Below are 19536 nucleotides of genomic sequence, written 5' to 3'. Positions count from 1 at the left end.
CCCAGGTAAGCGGCTTAACTTCCATCAGTCATACCGCTATTTTGAAAGCAAAAACAGATTGATTGCCTCTTGCTCAGTTTAAATATTATAATTTATATAAGTAATACATCTTAAGCATTTGTTAAGTTTCCAGAATTCACATTTATTGCATCTATTCCGTCTAAATATGAATATTTATATAATAAACAAATCGAGAGCATTTGTAAAGTTTCCCGTTTTCACAGATTGTCACAAATGGTAACTTATATTTAATAAGGAGAATTCGAGTTTAGTTTTTACTCGGAATTGAGTAATTTAACATTAATGGTACTTCACTTTAACGTATCAAAAACCTCTGCATTTTTGTTTAGATCTTTCAAATACATTTTTGAAAGTACACCCTGTTCTTGAAAATGGGGCATTCGATTTAACATGTTTTCGAAAAGCAAAAGCTCCGTTTTTGTTTGAGATTCTTATGTTAAATATAAGTTAAATTCTATTTTTAAGGATTGAATCATTTAAAAAATAGTCCATAGAGACATTGTTGGATTTTTAAATTAAACTCATTTGGTTATGATTGTGAAATTCTCTGGAAAATAAACCATTTTCAATTATGATATTAACTTATATTTTTAAGTATTGACTTAGTGCTTGGGATTCTAAGTCAAAAGTTATTTATCGATCTTCATTCAGGATAATTTCTGTCTGTGTACATATTGGTGGTTTTCCAGCTGCAGCATTGAAAAAAAGTCGGTGACTCTGGGGTTTTCGCAGCGAGCCCACAGCTGCTAGAATTCATTTCGAACTTTGCAATATATCTACATGTATATGTATAATAAATTTCCATTTGCTTTTGTTAGCGTTAACGTTTAACCCCACGCAACCCGGCAGGCGCCCGGCATAAGTTCAAACTGGTACGCGCCGCCTCAAACATGTGTTTATGGATGCTGTATAGCTGGCCCTATTGCTCTGGTGTGGGTGAGTATCTGGGTATTTGAGTATCTGTGTGCTTTGTTTACATATTATGTACATATTTTTTTGGCCTCTTGTTTTGCACGCCGTCGATAAGCGCGCGCCCTCCTTTCCGCCCACGTTGCCCCACTGCCCCACCGCCCCCGCCGCCCCCATTCGCCCCACAGTCGCTTATCAAAAGTTGCCCAAGCTCAAGCTGTTTACTTGAGCAACAATCTGCTGCCAGAGCTCCAGACTCGGTCCCAGTTTGATACCCAGTCCAAGACTCAGTCTGGATTCCACACTCCATTTCGGAGCGGGTTTTCGGCGCTTAAAGCTCTTAAGACTTTAACGCGACTTTAATATATACATTCACCACTGCCGTGCATCGTCATCTTTCCTCGGTAAAGTCTGCGGCGTAACAACTGCTCCCGAAATTGTAAATTCACAATGCGGCGCCCAGCTCGATTGATTCCGTTCGGTTTCGTCATCCTGCTTCTCGTGCTGCTCCATCTTCCACTGCCACTTCCATCGGCATTCGGCCACACACGTAAGCCCTGCCTTCGATGGCAAGCCATTGATTATGGATTCGGATGTACATATATCCACACATTGAAAAACAGAACGTCTCTGTGATATTGTTGCCACCATTGTTGCAAAGCTTACTTCTTTAAAATGTCGTGCCAATTTGATTGGCTTTGGATGAGAAACAATTGATATAAAAATGCCACAATCCGAACTTTCATCAATTAAATTGGCAAAAGTGATACTTAAAACTACTTGCTCGCAAATAAAGTCTCTGGAAAAATATCTTTAATAAATAAATTTTGTTTTTTTTTTTTAAATACAAATCGATTTTTATTCTATCTAAAAAAGTAATTTCCAAAAACCTACGTATTTTCATAAATATTTGTACAAGTATTTCAGCTTATTGAACATTTAAAATCTATATCTATTTGCATAGAAACAGAGATAAAAATAATTGTTGTTAAACATTGTTTTTTGTTGTAGACTGTTGGGGATTTAGTTATTTGGTTTCCGAAAGCGTTTGAAAGCGTTTGCTTGATTGCTATGCACTTTGTGGCAAGAGTACAACAAATATAATATTTATTTATTACCACCTGCCTAGCAGTGTTATGATACTGAATGTTTAGGAAATGGTCTACTGGGTTAAAGCAAAAAGGGGTTTTAAAGAGCTTAGGAATGACTTTTGAGAGCTTAATAAACGATGGTTTCTATGCAGATTCCATACGCTCTGGCCCAAATTTAATGCTCCATTGCTGTTATTATCTGATCTTTTTGTTTCCCTGTGAAGTGGAGCACAGCTGCCAGACTCCCGAGAAGACTGAAGGACAATGTGTGCACTTCAGCGCCTGCCGCCTCGTCCTGCGGCACTATGCGATGTACAAGGAGCACATGCCGCCGGTGATAATGCGATTTTTGCAACGGGCCCGCTGCAAGCCGAAGAACCAAGGCGTAAGTTGCGACGATGTCGAGGCCAATAAAACTGTCTGGCAAGAACAATAACCCTCGAATGGCTGTGATTCTAATGAAATTTCGCTTTTCTTCTCGTTTACGTATACGTATGTATATCTCCCCTGGCAACATCAAAACATCAACAAAGTATCATTTGTGCTGCGAACTCAAAGATGTGATTCCCGCGAACGCCAACTCCAAGCTAAAGTAAATCAACTTCAAAGTGCAAAGTGCGTCATGTGTTTGGTGTATGTGTGTGTGTGGGCTTTGATCTGGCAAATCAGTTGGTAGCTTTTTGTTTGGGCCCGCAACCAAAATGTTATGGCCGGGCATGGCATCGCCTGTAATTATAATGTGTACACGAATTACGTATTAAGTGCGTCTTCCCGTCTCGCCGGGCAACAGATGCTGTGACATAATAAAAAATAAAAAGTTTAGCCTTAATCTTGACAGCGAGGGTTCTGCCTTGAGTTTGTGTGCGTTTTATTTGGGGCTCAGAGCTAGAACAACATAAGGCTCTGAGCTTGTTGCAAATTCAACAATAATTCCTTTCAGACAACTGACGAAACTCAAAGGGGAGTGCAAACATGGGGTTATATTTACAGAGATTGTTATTAAAAGCATAAATATGTTTGAACTTGCAACACCTTCTACTGTCCGTACTTGGTCAAAGAAATGAATACTTGAAATACACTTTTCGTCCAATTTGAATGCTGTCAAAGAGTTTCTCTGGACACCTGAAACCCTTCGTTTGCCCTGCATCCGCACTCTACCTTATACATTTTAATATTTACCAGAGTGTAGGATTTAATGTTTTCGTAAATGAACTTTTGCTTGTTCAATGTTTAAATTTTCCCCCTTTTCTTCCACAAGGAGGGTGTCCATTACACAATGGCCGTCCTGACTGGCGGAGTTCATTCCCTGTTATTTAATTTTGATTTATGCTCGTATCTGGTGTTGAAACAGCCCTCGCCTCCTGTTTTGTGTGTGCCGACTTAAATGTGCCAGATTTTAAGTGACATTCGGGAGACGCTAAAAGGCCGTCTAAAAATCACGCAACATTAAGATGATTTATGCGGAATAATTTCAGTGTAAATGAGGCAGTCTCCGGGGCTGACCGGCCAGCAGACCAGTTAGTGGTTGCTCTGGGTTTTGCAAAGGAGTTGCAAGTGGGTTCGCTGGATTTCGGTCTGGAGGTCTACAGCTCTCTGGCTGGGGCGTTGAAAAGTAGACACCTTGTGCGCGCACGCTGCTCGAATTTCAAGCCGAGGCTGGAGGCTGCAGCTCAGCTCTTGATGTTGCTGTTGTTCCTGTTGTTGCTGCTGTACTTGCCATTGCTGTTGCTGTTGTTGTTGCTATTGCTGTTGCTGTTGCTGTTGCTGCAACATGAACGAATCGCCGCTGAAATTGCAGACAGCGGGCAGCAGATGATAAATGGCCTGAAAACACATTTGAGCTGCAGCTCGCCTCTGTAGCCCACTGATGCTGATCTATTAGACAAACGCACGCCCAAGGCGTCTACATTGCCATCGCCATCGCCATTGCCATCGCCCCCACTCCTTCATAGACATCTTCCCGCACCGCGCCCTCCTTTTGGCTATTTATGGAAAGTTTACCCCGAGATAAGGCCAGAAAAACGGCAATTTCCATGATTATTTTTGTCGCTTTTAAACTAAAAATTTTTTTAGCTGTCAGAAATTAAATGGGTAGCAAACATGTTTAGACCAAAGCAGCTGCACCACTCGTCGGCTTTAGTCTTCAGTGCTTGGGTGTTTAGTCTTCAGACTGGGCTCACTATGTTTGCATTGTTGATGGTGCTGGTGTTGGTGCTGCTGCCGCCGTCGATGTTGTTGCTGCGGTGCAACAAATGTTGTTAACAAGCATATTTTGACAGCTCAACAAGATGTTGCCAGATGCGCGAACAGCAACAAGAGGAGCCGCAGCAGCAGCAGCAGCAGCAGCAGCAACTATAGTTGCAACAGCAACGAGGCCATCTGCATATGCCATAAAAGGCGAAACAAAAGTAAGACAAACCATGGACTATATGGGTTTCTATATGGGGGTGACTATGGGAAAGTTGTGGCTTTCTACTCTACATATGCCTTCGCCAGCGCAATTGAAGTTAGTCAGGCGCAGAGTCCATTGCAAGCATGCATACTCGTATGTGCTGGCATATACTCGATGTTGCTGCAGACTATGGCACTTCAGAGCGTAAAATGTGGAACACATTGTTTCCACTGCATGGCAGTCTTGTTTTTAAAAACTATTTTGTGTGCATTTTATTAAACATTGCAGTGGATTTAATGAAACACAAAGACTGAGATAAAGTGAGATAGAGAGAGAGAGAGAGAGAGAAAGACTGATGCACAGGCAGTGCCTGGCCACATCTATTTGCTAATTGCATTTCGTTGTTGTCGCTCTGGTGTTTGTTGTTTTGCGGCCATATACCTTTCACGCGCACTGTTCCGGTTTCTGCCCGCTTTCCACCTGTCGCCTTGGTTAAATATCGCTTTGTCGCAATTGACACAACCGAATGTCTTGTCCTTGTCCTCACCGCATAGCATAGCATTGCATGGCCTAGCATCGCATCGCATCGCATCGCATCGCATCGCATCACATTGCATTGCATCGCATAGCACATCACATCAGTTCGCATCGGGAACATAGCCGGAGTCGCAGTCACTTCAGTTCGCGGCTTGTCTATCACCTGGCCAAGGAAAATGCAATTAACGAGCACCATCAAAACGGCAAAAGCCTGCGGAATGAAAGGCATCCAAACAAATGGCTGTCAGAGTGGCAAATTGCTTTACATATTTACACGCCCAATTAGAGCGGTGAATGTAAGCTAGATGTGGAGAAATTAACGATCTAACTGATTTTTTCTTAAGGTAAATAGAGTTTTTCGGTACAAAAACTCAAAAATTAATTACTTTATCTTAGATTGGGATCAATTTTTAAAATCGCTGAAACAATTCAGCTGCAATTCAGCAGAAATGAAATCCATGTTAATTTATTTAAGTATTTTAAGTAATTTAAAATATAAAATTTATTTTTTGAACATATTTTACATTAATTTAAGGCTGTAGGCTATTTAAGATGCCTTAAATCGCGTTATGTAGATAAAATAAAAAAAAATATAAGCCCTATTTCACATCACGTAATGCTCGACCCACAATTCACATCAAGTTATTTTGGGTAAAGAAAAATCCTTGAAAAAATCCATTCCCATTTCTCAATCAATTATTTTCCAAATATCTCTTCACTTTGTACATTTAGTTACTTGAATTGGCTTGTGAGCCATCCCATTGCCATTACGGGCCACTCTTTTAGCCAGGCTTTGTTGCAAATTTCTTCAATACTAAATGCATAGAATGCCATCGAATTGACTCTCGGCTTTGACTGCAAATTGCTGAAAAATGTAGCTTAATGAACCCTAGGTTGACATGCACAAAACGGGGCAGCCGGACAGAAAAACCCGATGCCAACATTTTCTGCCAATCACGGAGGACAACAAAAAACGGCAAAAGCGATGGAGAAGAAAGCAAAGCCAAATTGCAAGCAACCGCAAATTCAATAAATTTGAAAAGCAATTAATAACTGATTGACAAGTATTTATCTACGAGGAAATGGCGGGCGGGCGACGGACAAAAAATCGGGAACGGAAGTAGTGTCTGCAGCAAGGATGCAAAAAGCGGCAGGGCAGCCATGTTGGCCGGCGGAAGCCGAAACCAAAACCGGGCAAATAAGCGTAATACGCTGGCCAGCAACAGAAACTGAAACAGTAGCCGAAACAGAAGCTAAAAGTCGGGCAGATGGAGAGCTGAATGCTCGTAGTGGAAGTGGAATTGGAAGTGGAAGCTGGCGGGAAATGAACCCGTGGGAGCTGGCGGAAATTCAAAACCCAAAGTCAAATGGAACACAGCAATATAACGCAACACAACGAATTGACGGAGACGAGATAAAAGAGCAATCAACAATACGGCGCAATACGGCAATACGGCAATACGACAATACGGCAACAACATCGGCAGCATCGCAACATCACAGCATCGCAACACCAGAAAGCGGAGAGCCCAACGGGCCAGAAGACGTAGCATAAAATGTAGCGAAAACTTTGGAAAAATCATTAATAATGCTGGGCCAGCGCAATGGCATTGGTTTTCCGAAAGGACAAGCGCAAGGACATGCAGCTCTCAGCTTGCCAGCTCACAGCCCTCCGTCAATCAAAGCGCAAACAGAAACAAAATGAATGGCAAACAGTGGCGACTCGGACGCTGAACGTTGGCCAAGTGGCGATACTGCACTCAGAGAAAATGCTAACAAGTTCGATTTCACCTAAAGCTCCGATTTAGTCTAAGCTTTCAAATTAAAAGTAAAAACCTTTGAATTTACTTGCTAAGTGAAAACGTTAAAATGGTAAATTGCTATGTCACTCAACAACAAGTTTATCCTTTTATTTAATTTTATTTTTAAATATTCTCAATTTGCTCGCAAGCTTAAGGCAGCGACCATTACAAATATTTGCCTTTGATTAAAACCGTATGTACTTTTACAATATTTACTGAAAAATATAGCAGTGTGTGGTTTTTATTAACCCGCATGCTTACAAAGCCGTGGATAATCCAACAAAATAAGTAAAATAAAAAAAACGTTTTACAACAGTTTCATGCATGGTTTATTGCATAAAATCAAAATTGCAAGTAAAATTTGTAGGAATGGAATTTCCTTAGGTGTTTTCACGCGATATCCCGCTTTTTTCTCAGAGTGCCGACGACGTGGAGACAGGGCTAAATCCAACGGATGTCCATTGAAAAGGGGTCAGTAGTCAGGCTGGCTGGGCTAAGCGACTGTTTAGCTGCTTGTTTTGTTGCGGTCGGATGGCGATGGTAGAACAGCAGGCCGGCTAGAACAGGACATTTTAGCCCCGATGGTGATGAACACGATGATGATGATGATGATGATGATGATGATGATGATGATGATAGTGATAGTGAAGAAGGCATTGGCCGGCCGATGGCCACGTGCTTTTCGCCAACTAGGACGACAATGAACGCGATGATGATAATAAGAGCCATGTTGATGATAACGATGATAATGCTGGCGACGATAATGATGAGGAGACATTGAGCGAGCGATGTGGAACGGATGTGCAGTTGTTGTGGTCGCCAGCAAAGCAAAGAAAAGCACAATTATTCATTTGCACAATGTCACAAAAGTGTCAGGCGGCAAAAGGAGCAAAAGCAAAGGATTCTTTGGCCATTGCCTCGGGTCGTCGTTTTCCCCTAGCTTTTCGAGACAAAAGCATTGCGAAAAGCGATAATGACGAGAGCTGGTTGCATGGGCATTATGCCATTATTTAAAGGATAAGGCACCGTATCAACGGAACCAAGATGGATAACCCCGTGACTTGGTGAGTTTGCGGTGCATTCAAGTAATTAAGTGAGCAGAGCACGGCAGAGCAGGGCAGAGCTTGGAGCTAGTTTCGAGCCGAAAGTGCATTAAAATTAATGCATTAGCAAGTGCAACATTGTTATCGGCCTGCACACATGAGCACACTTACTGGCGAATAACGCCTCACGTGGCCAAGCACACACTCACAAACACACACAGACACACACTCACACATCCGATGTGGGGAATCCTACTAACATTTAGCCATGGCTATAAGGCCGAACCACCCACTAGCAAGCAAGCCATACACATGCCCATGCCCATGCCCATGCCCATGCCCATATAACACTCACATATTACTTGTAGTAATTTCTCACGGAAATTCATAACCTTCCGCAACTATTCAGCATTTGTGTGGCATACTATGCCGCGCTCTTGTGCTGCTCGTGTATTTGTCGTCCCGTTCGCCGTCGTCCTGTTCTCGTCGTCGTCTACCCATTGGCCTACATTCGCGATTTTCACACATACACAGTACGCGTATATGCAGTATAGTATCTCAGGCGGCCACTCTCAAAAATCAGCTTGAATCGGCGCTTCGTGAATTGCTTTTTCGAACTCGAAAGCGCATGCTCTTAAACTTGGCGTGCTCTTAAATCTGCCTTCGGCACTTACGATATTCGCCTCTGCTAGCGTTTCAACAGAGAAAGAGAGATAGAGTGAGAGAGAGAGAGAGAGAGAGTGTTCGAAAATACCCAAAAATAAAATAAATAAAATTCAAAAGTTGCAGCTCTTATAGAAATAATGAGTCGATCCATAATATTTTCAAACCATTTCCAACTGACTAGACCAACATTTCCCCCTCACCGCCTCACCCCCTCACCCCCTCACCCCACCAACCCTCCTTAACCCCTTGAGTTGGCTTATGTAAGCTTTGCTGGAAATTGGGCTGCTGTCATAAAGTTTCGATTGGCCAGAAGTTGGCCAGAAATCGAGAACAATTGAAGTATATATTTAATTATAGCCTCCTTTGTATGTTTTAATTAAATACTTGTAGCTATTTTCACATTTCGACTGCATGACAAGAGCCAGAAAACATCCAACTAAACTGCTTTTAATTATGCACTCAAAAGCCGAAACTTGAGTCAAGTTGAGTAATTTGCTGGCAGAAAGTTATCGTTTTCTCCTGGGTAAATTAATTTTTGAAGCCTGCTGGAATATCAATTTCAACATTATTTCTTTTTCCCCTTAGCTTATTTTTCCAACCTGATTTATGTGTCGATCCTGCCCACGTTTCACCTGCCATTGCAATGGCATGTGGAATATGTAAATATTTGATGGACTTACCTTACCTGGCCCACTCGCACTAAATCGAAAATGGAAACATTTCTTTCGCTGGCCTTATCTGACACAAATATATCATGAATTTCTTAATCAATGGTCAGACGGCTACCGGCATTTCCCAAATGACTTGGGAAAAACGCTTTTCGGTCGAAAAACTAAAACCAGATCCAGATATCAATCCACTTTGGAGCTAGACAACCAACCAGTTCGATTGGTTTAAGTCCGCCGTGCGGCGGCACGTTGACAATTTCAATTTCAATATTTCGATTTCGATTTAGAGTTTGGTTTGAGTTTGACTGGGGAAAAGGCAGCTCCCCAGTGCACACGCCCACTAAATTAAGTGCCACTTAATAATCAAAATTACGCGTCGCTCAGATAAGCCGCAGGTGAGCGGCGGCAGTAGGTCAAACGGCCGCCTCGGATTTGTGGCTATAAAAGATCGGAATCGGCATCGAAATCAGGGGATTGGGAAAAACGCAGTTCCAATTCCCATTAATAAATTAAAACACGCTTGAGTGCCTAAGCGGCTTTCGCTGTGGCTTTTTTCCCCCATTTTCACCCATTTTCAGCAATTTTCAGCCATTTCCCCGCCCCGCGCCACCCATTAGTTTTAAACGTTTATGAGGGGCTGTGGGGGAAGGGATATGGACGGGTCCATTGAGCTTTGATTGCAATTAATATGCAGCAACGGCTGTGGGATCGTTGTCAGCTCGAATTAAACGCCCGGCTGAGTGCTGCGACGTCTGCCATTCTTCAAGCGCCAGTCGCATGTGCAATTCATGAATTTCAATTAATTAATTAGGCCGCACAAATCTGGCGGGGGCCGCAATCGAAGCTCCCAATCGAAATGTAGTTGCAATGCTCGGCTGATGTTGCTGCCAGCAATTTCTGTTGCAGCTGCTGCTGCTCCTGCTTGACAAAGTAGCTGTTAGATTGCATCGCATTTTCCTGACCCCCAACCCCCAACTCCCAACCCCAAACACCTAACACCCAACCCCCCAAACCATCCTTGATGTCGCATGTACTTTGCATGCAACAGTTCGCTGCTTTTTCGCATACAAGTGACCCAATTACCGTAGGGAGGAATGGGGAAGGACATTACCCACAGCAGCCTTCGTTACGGCTTGTTGATTTATGTAATTTAGATTGGATTTTGCGGTGGAGAAATTAATGCGTTGTAGATTAATGAGTGGCCGTGAGGACATGGGGGCCATTTTCAGAGGTGGCCGTAAGGATAAGGTCGCCAAATCTCTTAAACCTTTTACGCAGCTCTTTAAAAACATGCCAGAAAAAAATTCTATACAAGTCCCCAAATTGCCATAAAGTACGAGACACCTTTGCATACCCAAATGAGTGTGAGTGTGTGTGTGTGTGTGTGAGAATGTTGCTTGTTGTTTCCGTGTTGTTGGCACTGTGTGAGCCTATTTTAATCTCATTAAAAATGTAGCAGCAGGGAAATGGGCTGCTACTGCTCCTGTTGCCACTCTACTGATGGCGTTGGTTGGTTATGCGGCTTCAAGTTGTCTTTAAAATTGACTGAAAGCGAAAATCAGTGTAAACGCTTCGTTGGGCAGGCCAAAGACACAGTTGCCAGTTGCTAAAGGACCTCGGCGTCGCCATCTTAGCTCCACGTGTATCCTTGGCTTAGTAATCCGTACACATATACACACAGAGAAAACAACTAAGTACAGATTTTAATGGTTCCCATTGGATCTAAGGAAAATTGGAATTTACCAATAATATAAACTAAACAAATAAAGAACATCTAAGAACATAAAAACAAAAGTGTATAAAAAGCTCAAAATCTTACATATTTTATTTATGTTTATTTATTGAACGTTCCAAATTTGTAGTTTTAATTTAAGTACTATTTCAAATAAAATTAGATTTATTTATGTTAATATTTTGTGTAGGTGTTTAACTTAATTTCAAATTAATTATACTGAAAATGTAACCTTTGATTCAATTTGTCGAATTAGTTTAATCTACGAATAATTGTATTACAAAACATTTATGCTTAACTTATGTTTATTTATTAATGTTTTCCGCGGTGTACACTTACCACATGTGTGTGGGCATCTGTGAGTGTGCGTGTTCCTGTTTGCGGGCTTCCACTTTATTTCGCGTTTATTATTTTACGCCTGCTTGGCAGCCGCCAAAAATGTAGAGAAACTGGAACCAGGCATACAATGCCTCCTCTCTTCTCTCTCCTCTCACCGAACACTGACACCTTGGCCCACCCAATGCCACCCACTACCGCCCCCTTGAACCTCTAAACACCCAACCTTACCTTAGTTAACCTCACTGGGCGACCGCGGTGTTGTTGCTATTATGATTATTGCTCGTGGTTGTTGGGTAGCAAGCGCATGCTTTGTTTTTATTTGGGCTCAATTCTCCTTGTTGATTCTTGTGTTTTTTTTTTTCAATTCACTCATTCATTCATTCGCTTTACATTGTGAGTGTGTGTTTTTTTTCTGCATACGTCCTACTCGGGGTTTGTTATAAAATTTATGAAAAGAAAGCTAAATCAAAATTATAATAAAATCAGATTACAGCCTCTCAACGTTCGAGGAAGTGGGGGTTTTTGCTTAGCAGCCCCGTCCTCTTGTTGTTGAATTTTTGTTTTTATTATGCTTTTCAGTCAAAAAATTGTTTGCGCTTCATTTTATGAAAACATAAGCAATTTTTGATGTGATGTGCTGCTGTTGCTGCCGTTTTTTTTTTGGTTTTTTTTTTGTTTTTTTTTTTTTTTTTGAGACACTGACACCAGCAAGTTGGGCCGCGACATTTGCGCCACCGTCTTCTTCCGGTTTCCGGCGGGGGCATCATCTTCCGCTTTTCGCGTTTTCCCAGCGGTGCGTTTAACAACGCTCCATTTTTATGTGCCAGACATGTGAAAGCTCTTCATTTTGGCCAACTGGCGAAATGGGGCGAAAATGGGGGAGGGTGGCCATGCCGAAAGTCGCTTTGACTCTTCAGCCAGAAAGTCCTGGCAGACTTACCTCGTCGTCATCCTGTCGCTGCCTTGGCGTTGATTTTATGGCATTTTTTTTGGTTTTTTTGGCCCAGCTTTTTGGGTGCAGATCGCGTAGGAGGCGCGCGAATCTCATGGAAAAAGGGACTTTATAAAATATGTACTCGACTCGAGGGTAGTCTGTTTTATTGCAATTACTTAAGATTTTACTGTCTGCGTTAATTGAGCATTGGATTACTTTATTTGGCGGCGGCAGCCATGAAGATTGATTGCATTGTTCTCGGCTAGGAGTTGGCAACAGTAATCTAGCATTAATTATTATGTAATTGGTCACCGCAACAACGGCAAACAAAGGGATTTTAATTAAATTTTAACCATAAACCGACGCTGACGGGGGAAGTTGCTTTGATGTATGCAGCTTTAAATGCAAATCAAATATTTATTCCGCCCACATAAGCGCACATCCTTGCACACACACACACACACACAACCACACACACACACACACACACACACACGCGTCCATTGTTCAAGCACGTCTATGTGTGCGTTGGCAAACAAAACAAAAATAATTGTAAATTCAATTTCATTATTAAATGTTCTTGTCCGCAGTTTTGTGTGTTTGTCTATTATCTCAACGCAGCCGAATAGCCGCAGTCCCCTAGTTAAGCCTTTATACCCGTAGTGTTCTCGGGTGTGAGTGTTTGCACGCAGTGTGTGCGGTTTCGATGTATATTTAAACAAATGCGGTTAATGTTCATATTTCATTTTAATCAGACCCACGGATATTGATATTGGCATGGCCTGTCTGCCGTTTCCATCTGTGTGTCTGTGTGAGTGCCTGCCGCGCCTGTTAATGCGCATTTACGTGCCGCATTATGTATTTAGCCATACACACAGAGGCAGTCACACAGCCTCACAGTCACACTCGCATTTGGTTTAGTTTGTCAAAAACAAACTTTCCCTAGTTCAACCACAAAACGGGCAACGCAACGAGACCAAACGCAACGCAACCGAACGCAACCGAACGCAACGCCACGCTGGAAAATGATTGTAAAATTTTACAACCGACAGCCAATTACCATAGCTTTTTATTTGATTTTGCACGGTTTAGCTTTTTGGTAACGAGTTGGATGTTGCCGCCAGCAATGCGGGCCATCCCGCCATCCCGCCATATCAAAAATCCCAAAAAACAACACGGCCGACAGCAGGAACACAGCTAAACGTGCTCGGTTTTTAAAGGGAAAAGAATGACGGATATTAAATTGGTTGAGCAGCCGAAGGTTGAGCTTAATGCCACGGACGAAAACCACAAATTTAATGGAAACGATTGGACTGGCATCGGTGAAAGATAGAAGTACTCATCCAAAATGATTGCAATCGGAAAATTTGGTAGAGGATATTTCGAATGTGTGGAAGCTTTTAGCAATTTATGGAGCCTATATAATGTTCGTTGTTTGCTATTTGCTATTCATCTTCTAGAATCGTTCGATTGACTTTTGAAGAACTGTTTGTTTTAAAACTCAGATTTGAAAATATAGATTCGAAGAGGAAGTACAAAGAGGATAAGAGTGATTCTTTCTTGATAATAAATAATCATTAATAATTATGAAAAAAACATTTGATAAAACGTTTCAGTAAAGAATCAAATTGTTGTTTGACATAAAATTAACATTAAAATGTCAATGTAAGTCGTGGTTCGCTTAAAAAGAATCATATAAATACTTTTAGTAAGTTTATTGATTTCTGTTACATATATTTTGTATTTATTTATTTTTTTTTTTATAATTATATATATGGTATATTCATTTTATTAATAATTATCAATAATTATCATTATCAATAATAATAAGCCTGTTTTATATAGAGGCAAAGCAAACTTGTAGGTCTGTACACTGCAATTTTGTTTAGTCAGCACTCTTGCTAATTCTATATATTGATATTACGGTTCCAATCACCAGTAACAGGAACAATAGACACGATTGCACGCAAATTTCATTTGGTTTTATTTCAATTGTGCACAATTAAATTTTTGTTCACCACAATCAATTGGCCTTTTTGTAGTTGTAGTTGTCGCTTTTGCTTTTGATTTGGCTTTTGCTGGTCAGTCGAACAGCGCTTTGTCATTATTGATTTTCCGCCACGCCCCTGCCGGAGTTGGAGTCCATCAGTCCGGGTTTTCCGGGATTCCGGAGACGCACGTTTGTAGGTTCCACTTATTTATGCAACGTTTGTCCGTGGCTTTATTTCATAATATTAATTTGGTTTCGGTTTGCATTAAAAAATACAGATATTATGGCTAGCAGGCTGGCTGAAACAAAAATCCATTAATATCCTTTATCCTACGGGCCATTTATGGTTATTAATAAAAAGGCAGAAAGCAAATGTGAGTGTGAAATGAGATTGCATTAAGTTTTCAATACGCGAATTCATCTATTGGTCGGCTAATAAAATCATAAAATGTATTTGAGGTCAGCCAACCGAACAATTTTGAAATTAATTGAAAAGAGTTTTGGGCAAGGCTCGTTTTATTGTTGCCCATCGATTCGCCCGGGAAAATCATCACCCTCATTTCGGGTGCACCCAGTGTTGCTTATATCCGGCTTGCGGCACGTTTCCGGTTGCCATTTGGCGCTGCTGCTAATTTCACAGTTTGGCATTGCGGATGCGAAAAAGGGGGCCAACCGTTTTGGGTTGGCCCCCTTAGCCCCGCAAACAATTAACTCCCACCCACTCGATCCAAAAGCGAAAGCTCTGCAATTCTGTGGTTAAGTATCATTTCTAATATTTTGTGTGACACCCGTGCGACATTTTGGCATTTGGGGGTGCGTTTTGGGTTTTTAGCCAGGCTGCCAGCCACATTGTTTATGGCTCACTCAAGAGTTTCAGCCAAAAGCCAACAGCCAACAGCTAACGCCAACCCCAGCAGCATTTAAACAAAACCTGGCGCCACCGCCGAGCACAAAAACAACAATAAGCAAGCATGAGCATGAGCAAGAGCAAAAACAAAAAACAAAAACAACCGAGGAGCAAACCCATCCACTGGGGGCAAAAAGTTTTTAAGTGAAAATAGTCATTCAAATTTAATTAGTCCAAAACAAAGCCAGAACGTAATGAGCTTACGCTTAGGCTAGCTGCTGCGTTGGAAAGGGATGAGTTTCAGGCTATGGGGATGGCTCCATCTCAATCTGAAATTGTGGTTATTGCACTCGGTCCCACTCATTGCCCTTCTGCGTTCCCAAGTTCCGAAAAGGGTGCCATCCTCCGACTAAAGGGGTCATGTGCGACACAATTACGGCAAAGGTGGAGCCGGAGTCAGCAGCGTTTTGCTGTCACATGCCACATGGCCGCAGAAACTCCCTTGGCCACGCCCCTCCCCTCCTCACCCTTCCCAAAGCCCACGTAACACCCACACCCGCAGCCACACACACACACACACACACACACACACACACACAACCAGAAAACAGCGAAACTCAGAGCAGGTCGACAACGGCAGCAGTTTCAAAATATTTTACGTAATATCATTGTTCGCACTCGTAACTAACTTTTGCCAACGCTCCGTGCAGTCACAAAGGATACATCTCCACCTACGGCTCCAGCCAGAACCTCTCCATAGTATTCGCACCCATTCCCCAATCTGTAGTCCCCAATCCCCCGATCCCTCGATCCCCCAAACCCCCGATTCACGCGTCACCCAACCCAGTCCTACTAATACTTGCCAACTGTTTAGCGTGTGACGAAACTTTCATGTTGCGAGGGAGACTTCAAGAGTTTCTCAGGCAATGTTATTTCTAGCTACTTATTCCCAGCCCCTAAAGCTTAAAAGAATTGTGGCCCACCTAAAATTAATGTGAGTAACAAGTAATCGTTGTGTTAAATGTATAACCAAGAGTTTTGACCAGAAGTTAGCAAGGAAAATTATAATTATATAGCTAGTTTGTATACTATTTTATTGATCTTTGAAATCACAAATTAATAGGCAGTAAAAGAAAATAAACACTTGTGTTTGTTAATAACACGAACTTAAAATTATTTAATTGTAATTTGATTTGCATATCTTCTCACAATTCAACTCATTTTGTATAATATATACTTACTGATACAAATATACAAAATAATATTTTCTAGAAATACTATTGCGTTAAAATACAATAATCTTCAAATGTAAAAATGTATTTTTTATTCTATAATAATTTCTTAAATGATTTCGTTTCTCTTATATTAATTTGATCTCTAGTGTCTTTAAAGAAATCAATAGTTATTAATTTATATTTTTAAATTAGCGTAAAAAATTAAAGAATGCCTGGTGAAATGGGCTTGACTTTTATTTGGCTTTCTGGTGATTCCAATTCAAAGTATATCAATTTCGGTTTGGGCAGCCCGCGTAGACGTTTCTCCTCTACATGCCCGTGTGCAAGTAAGTTGCATTGCATGGAAGGGTGCTCTGCCGTATCGGGTGGCTATTTCTATATGGGATAAATGGGGTGTATCCACCCCGGTGGGTGGACGTGATTTGGGATGGGTTTGCGTTTTCGGCGCTGCCGCATATGATTCGTATCGCTGATACTGTTTCTGGTCCAATGGCACAGTTAGTTTGCATCCTACGTGCCAGCTAATGTATGCTGGCTACCCTTCTACGTGTCCGTGCTTCAGGACTTCACTATACAGTGGGTGAAGGTGTCGGTGTTGCGTGTGTGTATGCCAGCACATCCGTGTTAATATAAACGCATAACAGCATTTTTAGCTGTGAAATAGTTTTGCTGTTGCCGCTCCGAGAGACCCCGAAAATCCACTCCTTCCACAGATCCTGCCATTGTCCTGTACTCCCTGCCTTCCTGTAGGTGTAATTGTGGCCGTTGCCGGTTGCCGGTTGCCATTGTCGACCGTGTGGTAGTTGCTTTTGCTTTCGGTTGGTTGCCTGAGAGGGGGTGGGCTTTGGTGGGTTTTTCTCTAAATTAATACATCACATGCACGCAAAAAGGACGACGACAACGTCGAGAAGGAGAACGAGAATGAGAACGACGAGGACATGCATACAAGCTTAATTATGGGATTTAGCCGGGTTGTCTTCTTGGTGCGGTTTTAGTTCGGTTTTGGTTTCTGGTCTGACCATCTAACCATCATATTCTGGGTCGCGTATAATTGGGATACATGCAGATCTGCCCGAAAATATTTTAATTTAGTAAGGTGAGGGAAGGATTGGGATGTTAGCAGCTTCCATCCTTCCCACTCGATGGCTTTTGGAAACATTTCACGTGGCAATTTTTAATGGCATTTGTTTGGCCTTTGGGTGCGCTGATGCACACTGATGGAAATTGTAATAGACAGGCGATAGGGATCACAGAGGGCTCAGAGCCCGCAAAATCATCCTCGGGATGGGAATGGGGAGATCGGAGAACCTGGAACCTCGAAACGAGGAAACCGGGAACACAAAACGTGCCCCTACTTCGTTAACGGATTCTCGGAGCTGTCATTACCATTAACATTTTGGCTTGGGCAAACATTTTAGCCTCGCACTCTCGAACTCATTTGCACTTTTGTTTGCATTGGATTTGGACACTGTCAGCACCGGCGGCCGAAATCATTGACATGGCCACATTTGGGTATTTTCGTGTCGCTTCAGTTATTTGATTAGTTAACATGTGGACGGAATGGAAGGGTTTTGGCTGTTTGGCCAGCGTCACAATGGTCACTTTCCACGCTTCAACGGAACAACCGAATGGGGAAAGTTTAATGCAGTAATTGATTGACATTATTTGCTTGCTTTTACCATTGTCCATACGGAGGGAAATGTATCAAAGTCTCAGCTGGTGTCACTTTTTGTAGGGTAATTTATTACATTGTAGCAAGCGATGGCGGGCAGTTAGTAGGTTTTGTTTACATTTGAGTTTTGTTTGCTTTATGAAAAACCACAATCTTACAATTTCTACAAATTGAAAAAGAAAACACTATGCAATACAAAAAAAAAAAACTTACCAGAACGCCAGCTAACTTTTCTTAAATACCTTAACCATGTTATTTTCTTTTAGTGTCAAAATCTGTCTAGCAAGATATAATATTGTGAATAAAATGTGCAAAAACTGGGATTTACTTAGCCGACTGAACTTTTGTACTAGATATATAGCTTGCATTTTCTGGGCATGCCTGAATATAGTCATCGGATTCTGTTTCATTCGTGAGTAAATCTTAAAGAAAATAATGATGCCTTAAACTGAAATTTTTTGTGATAATATGATTTGACATTAAAGGTAAAATCGGACTACTGCGATTTTAAATATTTAAGGAAAATTAAAGTTTGTTAACGCTGTAGCACTACAGAATATATTTTATAAATATTTTTTAGTTTCCAGCACAGGCCATTGACATTATTAACTATTATTTAAATTGTAACAATTTTTGTTTCAGCTTTTTTCGTGGAGTTCGTAAAGCAAAAAAAGCTTCCAGTTTCAGTTCTGGTTATTGGTTGCATATGTGGAGCAAACTTTACATTATCTGGTTTTATGCTCTTAATTGGAGTTTTGAAGGTTATTTTAATTTTGTTTCCTCTTTAATAACTTTAAGACATCCTTATTTTTAAGCAGGGTGTCCGCTGTCTGGTTTGCTCATCTATAGTTTTCTGCGGCATAGGTGTTTTCTTTGTCCACTGGCTAATCCTTCCTTTGGGTGAGTTCAACATGCTTAATTTGCATTTAAATGAGTTAATCTTTAATTTCCCCCTTTTAAGCGCTTTATATTATATTCTCCTTTGTTGCGTTTACCTATTATCAAGTGGACTTGTCTCCGGATGATCGATATAGAGTAGCTAGAAGGTTTTCATAAATAAAATAAAATGTTATTGTTCTGTGATTTTACTATGTGTTTATACTATATTTTATTTGCACTAAAACCAATAAAAAGAGTAAGTCCGCGGGCGGGCAAATCGCTGGTTCACATACTCGAATTTATGATAGGTACCGGATAAGTTGGCATTAGCGAAGCTTTTGGCCTGAATTGCAATCGCCTTTTGCCCGCTTAGGAAAATATTTATTCGGAGTGCGGCCAACTTAGCCCATAAGTATCTCTGTATCGCCGCCCGTGCAATCTACTCCAAATACTCGTAACTGCAATAGTTTTATGGCTCATCATGGAGCTGGCCCTCTAGTTTTCGGTTTTTTTTTTGCGGAAAATCCCCTGGCGAGGCCGAGTTCAATGCTCTACTTAGTTTTATCTTTTTTTTTTTGGGTTGGTGGTGGGGCCGCAAAAAAGGCCGAAACGGCTCAGCTTGTTTGTTGTTTTATTCCGACTGCTCAATTTGCTGTTACACTGGCCGGACCAAAAACACAGACAACACCAGTTCATCACTTACACGCCAGGGTAATTTAAAACAAATGCCCCACCAAATCGCATTTGGCTTTGGCTCCACAAGTTTTTATTGCCGCTCG

The 19536-nt window shown here is 41.4% G+C and overlaps 2 protein-coding genes and 1 long non-coding RNA gene across 4 annotated transcripts; 2 read left to right on the top strand and 1 right to left on the bottom strand.

The window, feature by feature from the left end:
* Window positions 1–1193: 1193 nt before the first annotated feature.
* On the top strand, window positions 1194–2850 carry LOC128258919 (uncharacterized). The gene is made up of 3 exons (XM_052990933.1): window positions 1194–1480; window positions 2246–2406; window positions 2555–2850. Exons 1-3 carry the CDS (start codon window positions 1381–1383, stop codon window positions 2615–2617), a joined length of 324 nt encoding a protein of 107 aa, XP_052846893.1. The 5' UTR covers window positions 1194–1380; the 3' UTR covers window positions 2618–2850.
* Window positions 2851–16433: 13583 nt separating this feature from the next.
* On the bottom strand, window positions 16434–18325 carry LOC128260575 (uncharacterized). Of its 2 annotated transcripts, XR_008268149.1 has the most exons (4): window positions 18221–18325; window positions 18092–18157; window positions 17886–18031; window positions 16434–17816 (listed from the first exon to the last, which is right to left on the bottom strand). It is a non-coding gene; the product is annotated as an uncharacterized LOC128260575 (long non-coding RNA). The 2 variants fall into 2 exon arrangements; XR_008268147.1 differs by lacking the exon at window positions 18221–18325 and having other exon boundaries at window positions 18092–18181.
* Window positions 17934–18961, top strand: LOC128260567 (uncharacterized). The gene is made up of 4 exons (XM_052993702.1): window positions 17934–18290; window positions 18521–18639; window positions 18697–18778; window positions 18840–18961. Exons 1-4 carry the CDS (start codon window positions 18128–18130, stop codon window positions 18932–18934), a joined length of 459 nt encoding a protein of 152 aa, XP_052849662.1. The 5' UTR covers window positions 17934–18127; the 3' UTR covers window positions 18935–18961.
* The last annotated feature ends 575 nt before the right edge of the window (window positions 18962–19536 follow it).

Source organism: Drosophila gunungcola, chromosome 3R (assembly GCF_025200985.1).
Source record: "Drosophila gunungcola strain Sukarami chromosome 3R, Dgunungcola_SK_2, whole genome shotgun sequence".
NCBI lineage: Eukaryota > Metazoa > Arthropoda > Insecta > Diptera > Drosophilidae > Drosophila > Drosophila gunungcola.
Note: the sequence above shows the minus strand (reverse complement) of the source record. Positions and strands in the feature narration are given on the sequence as shown.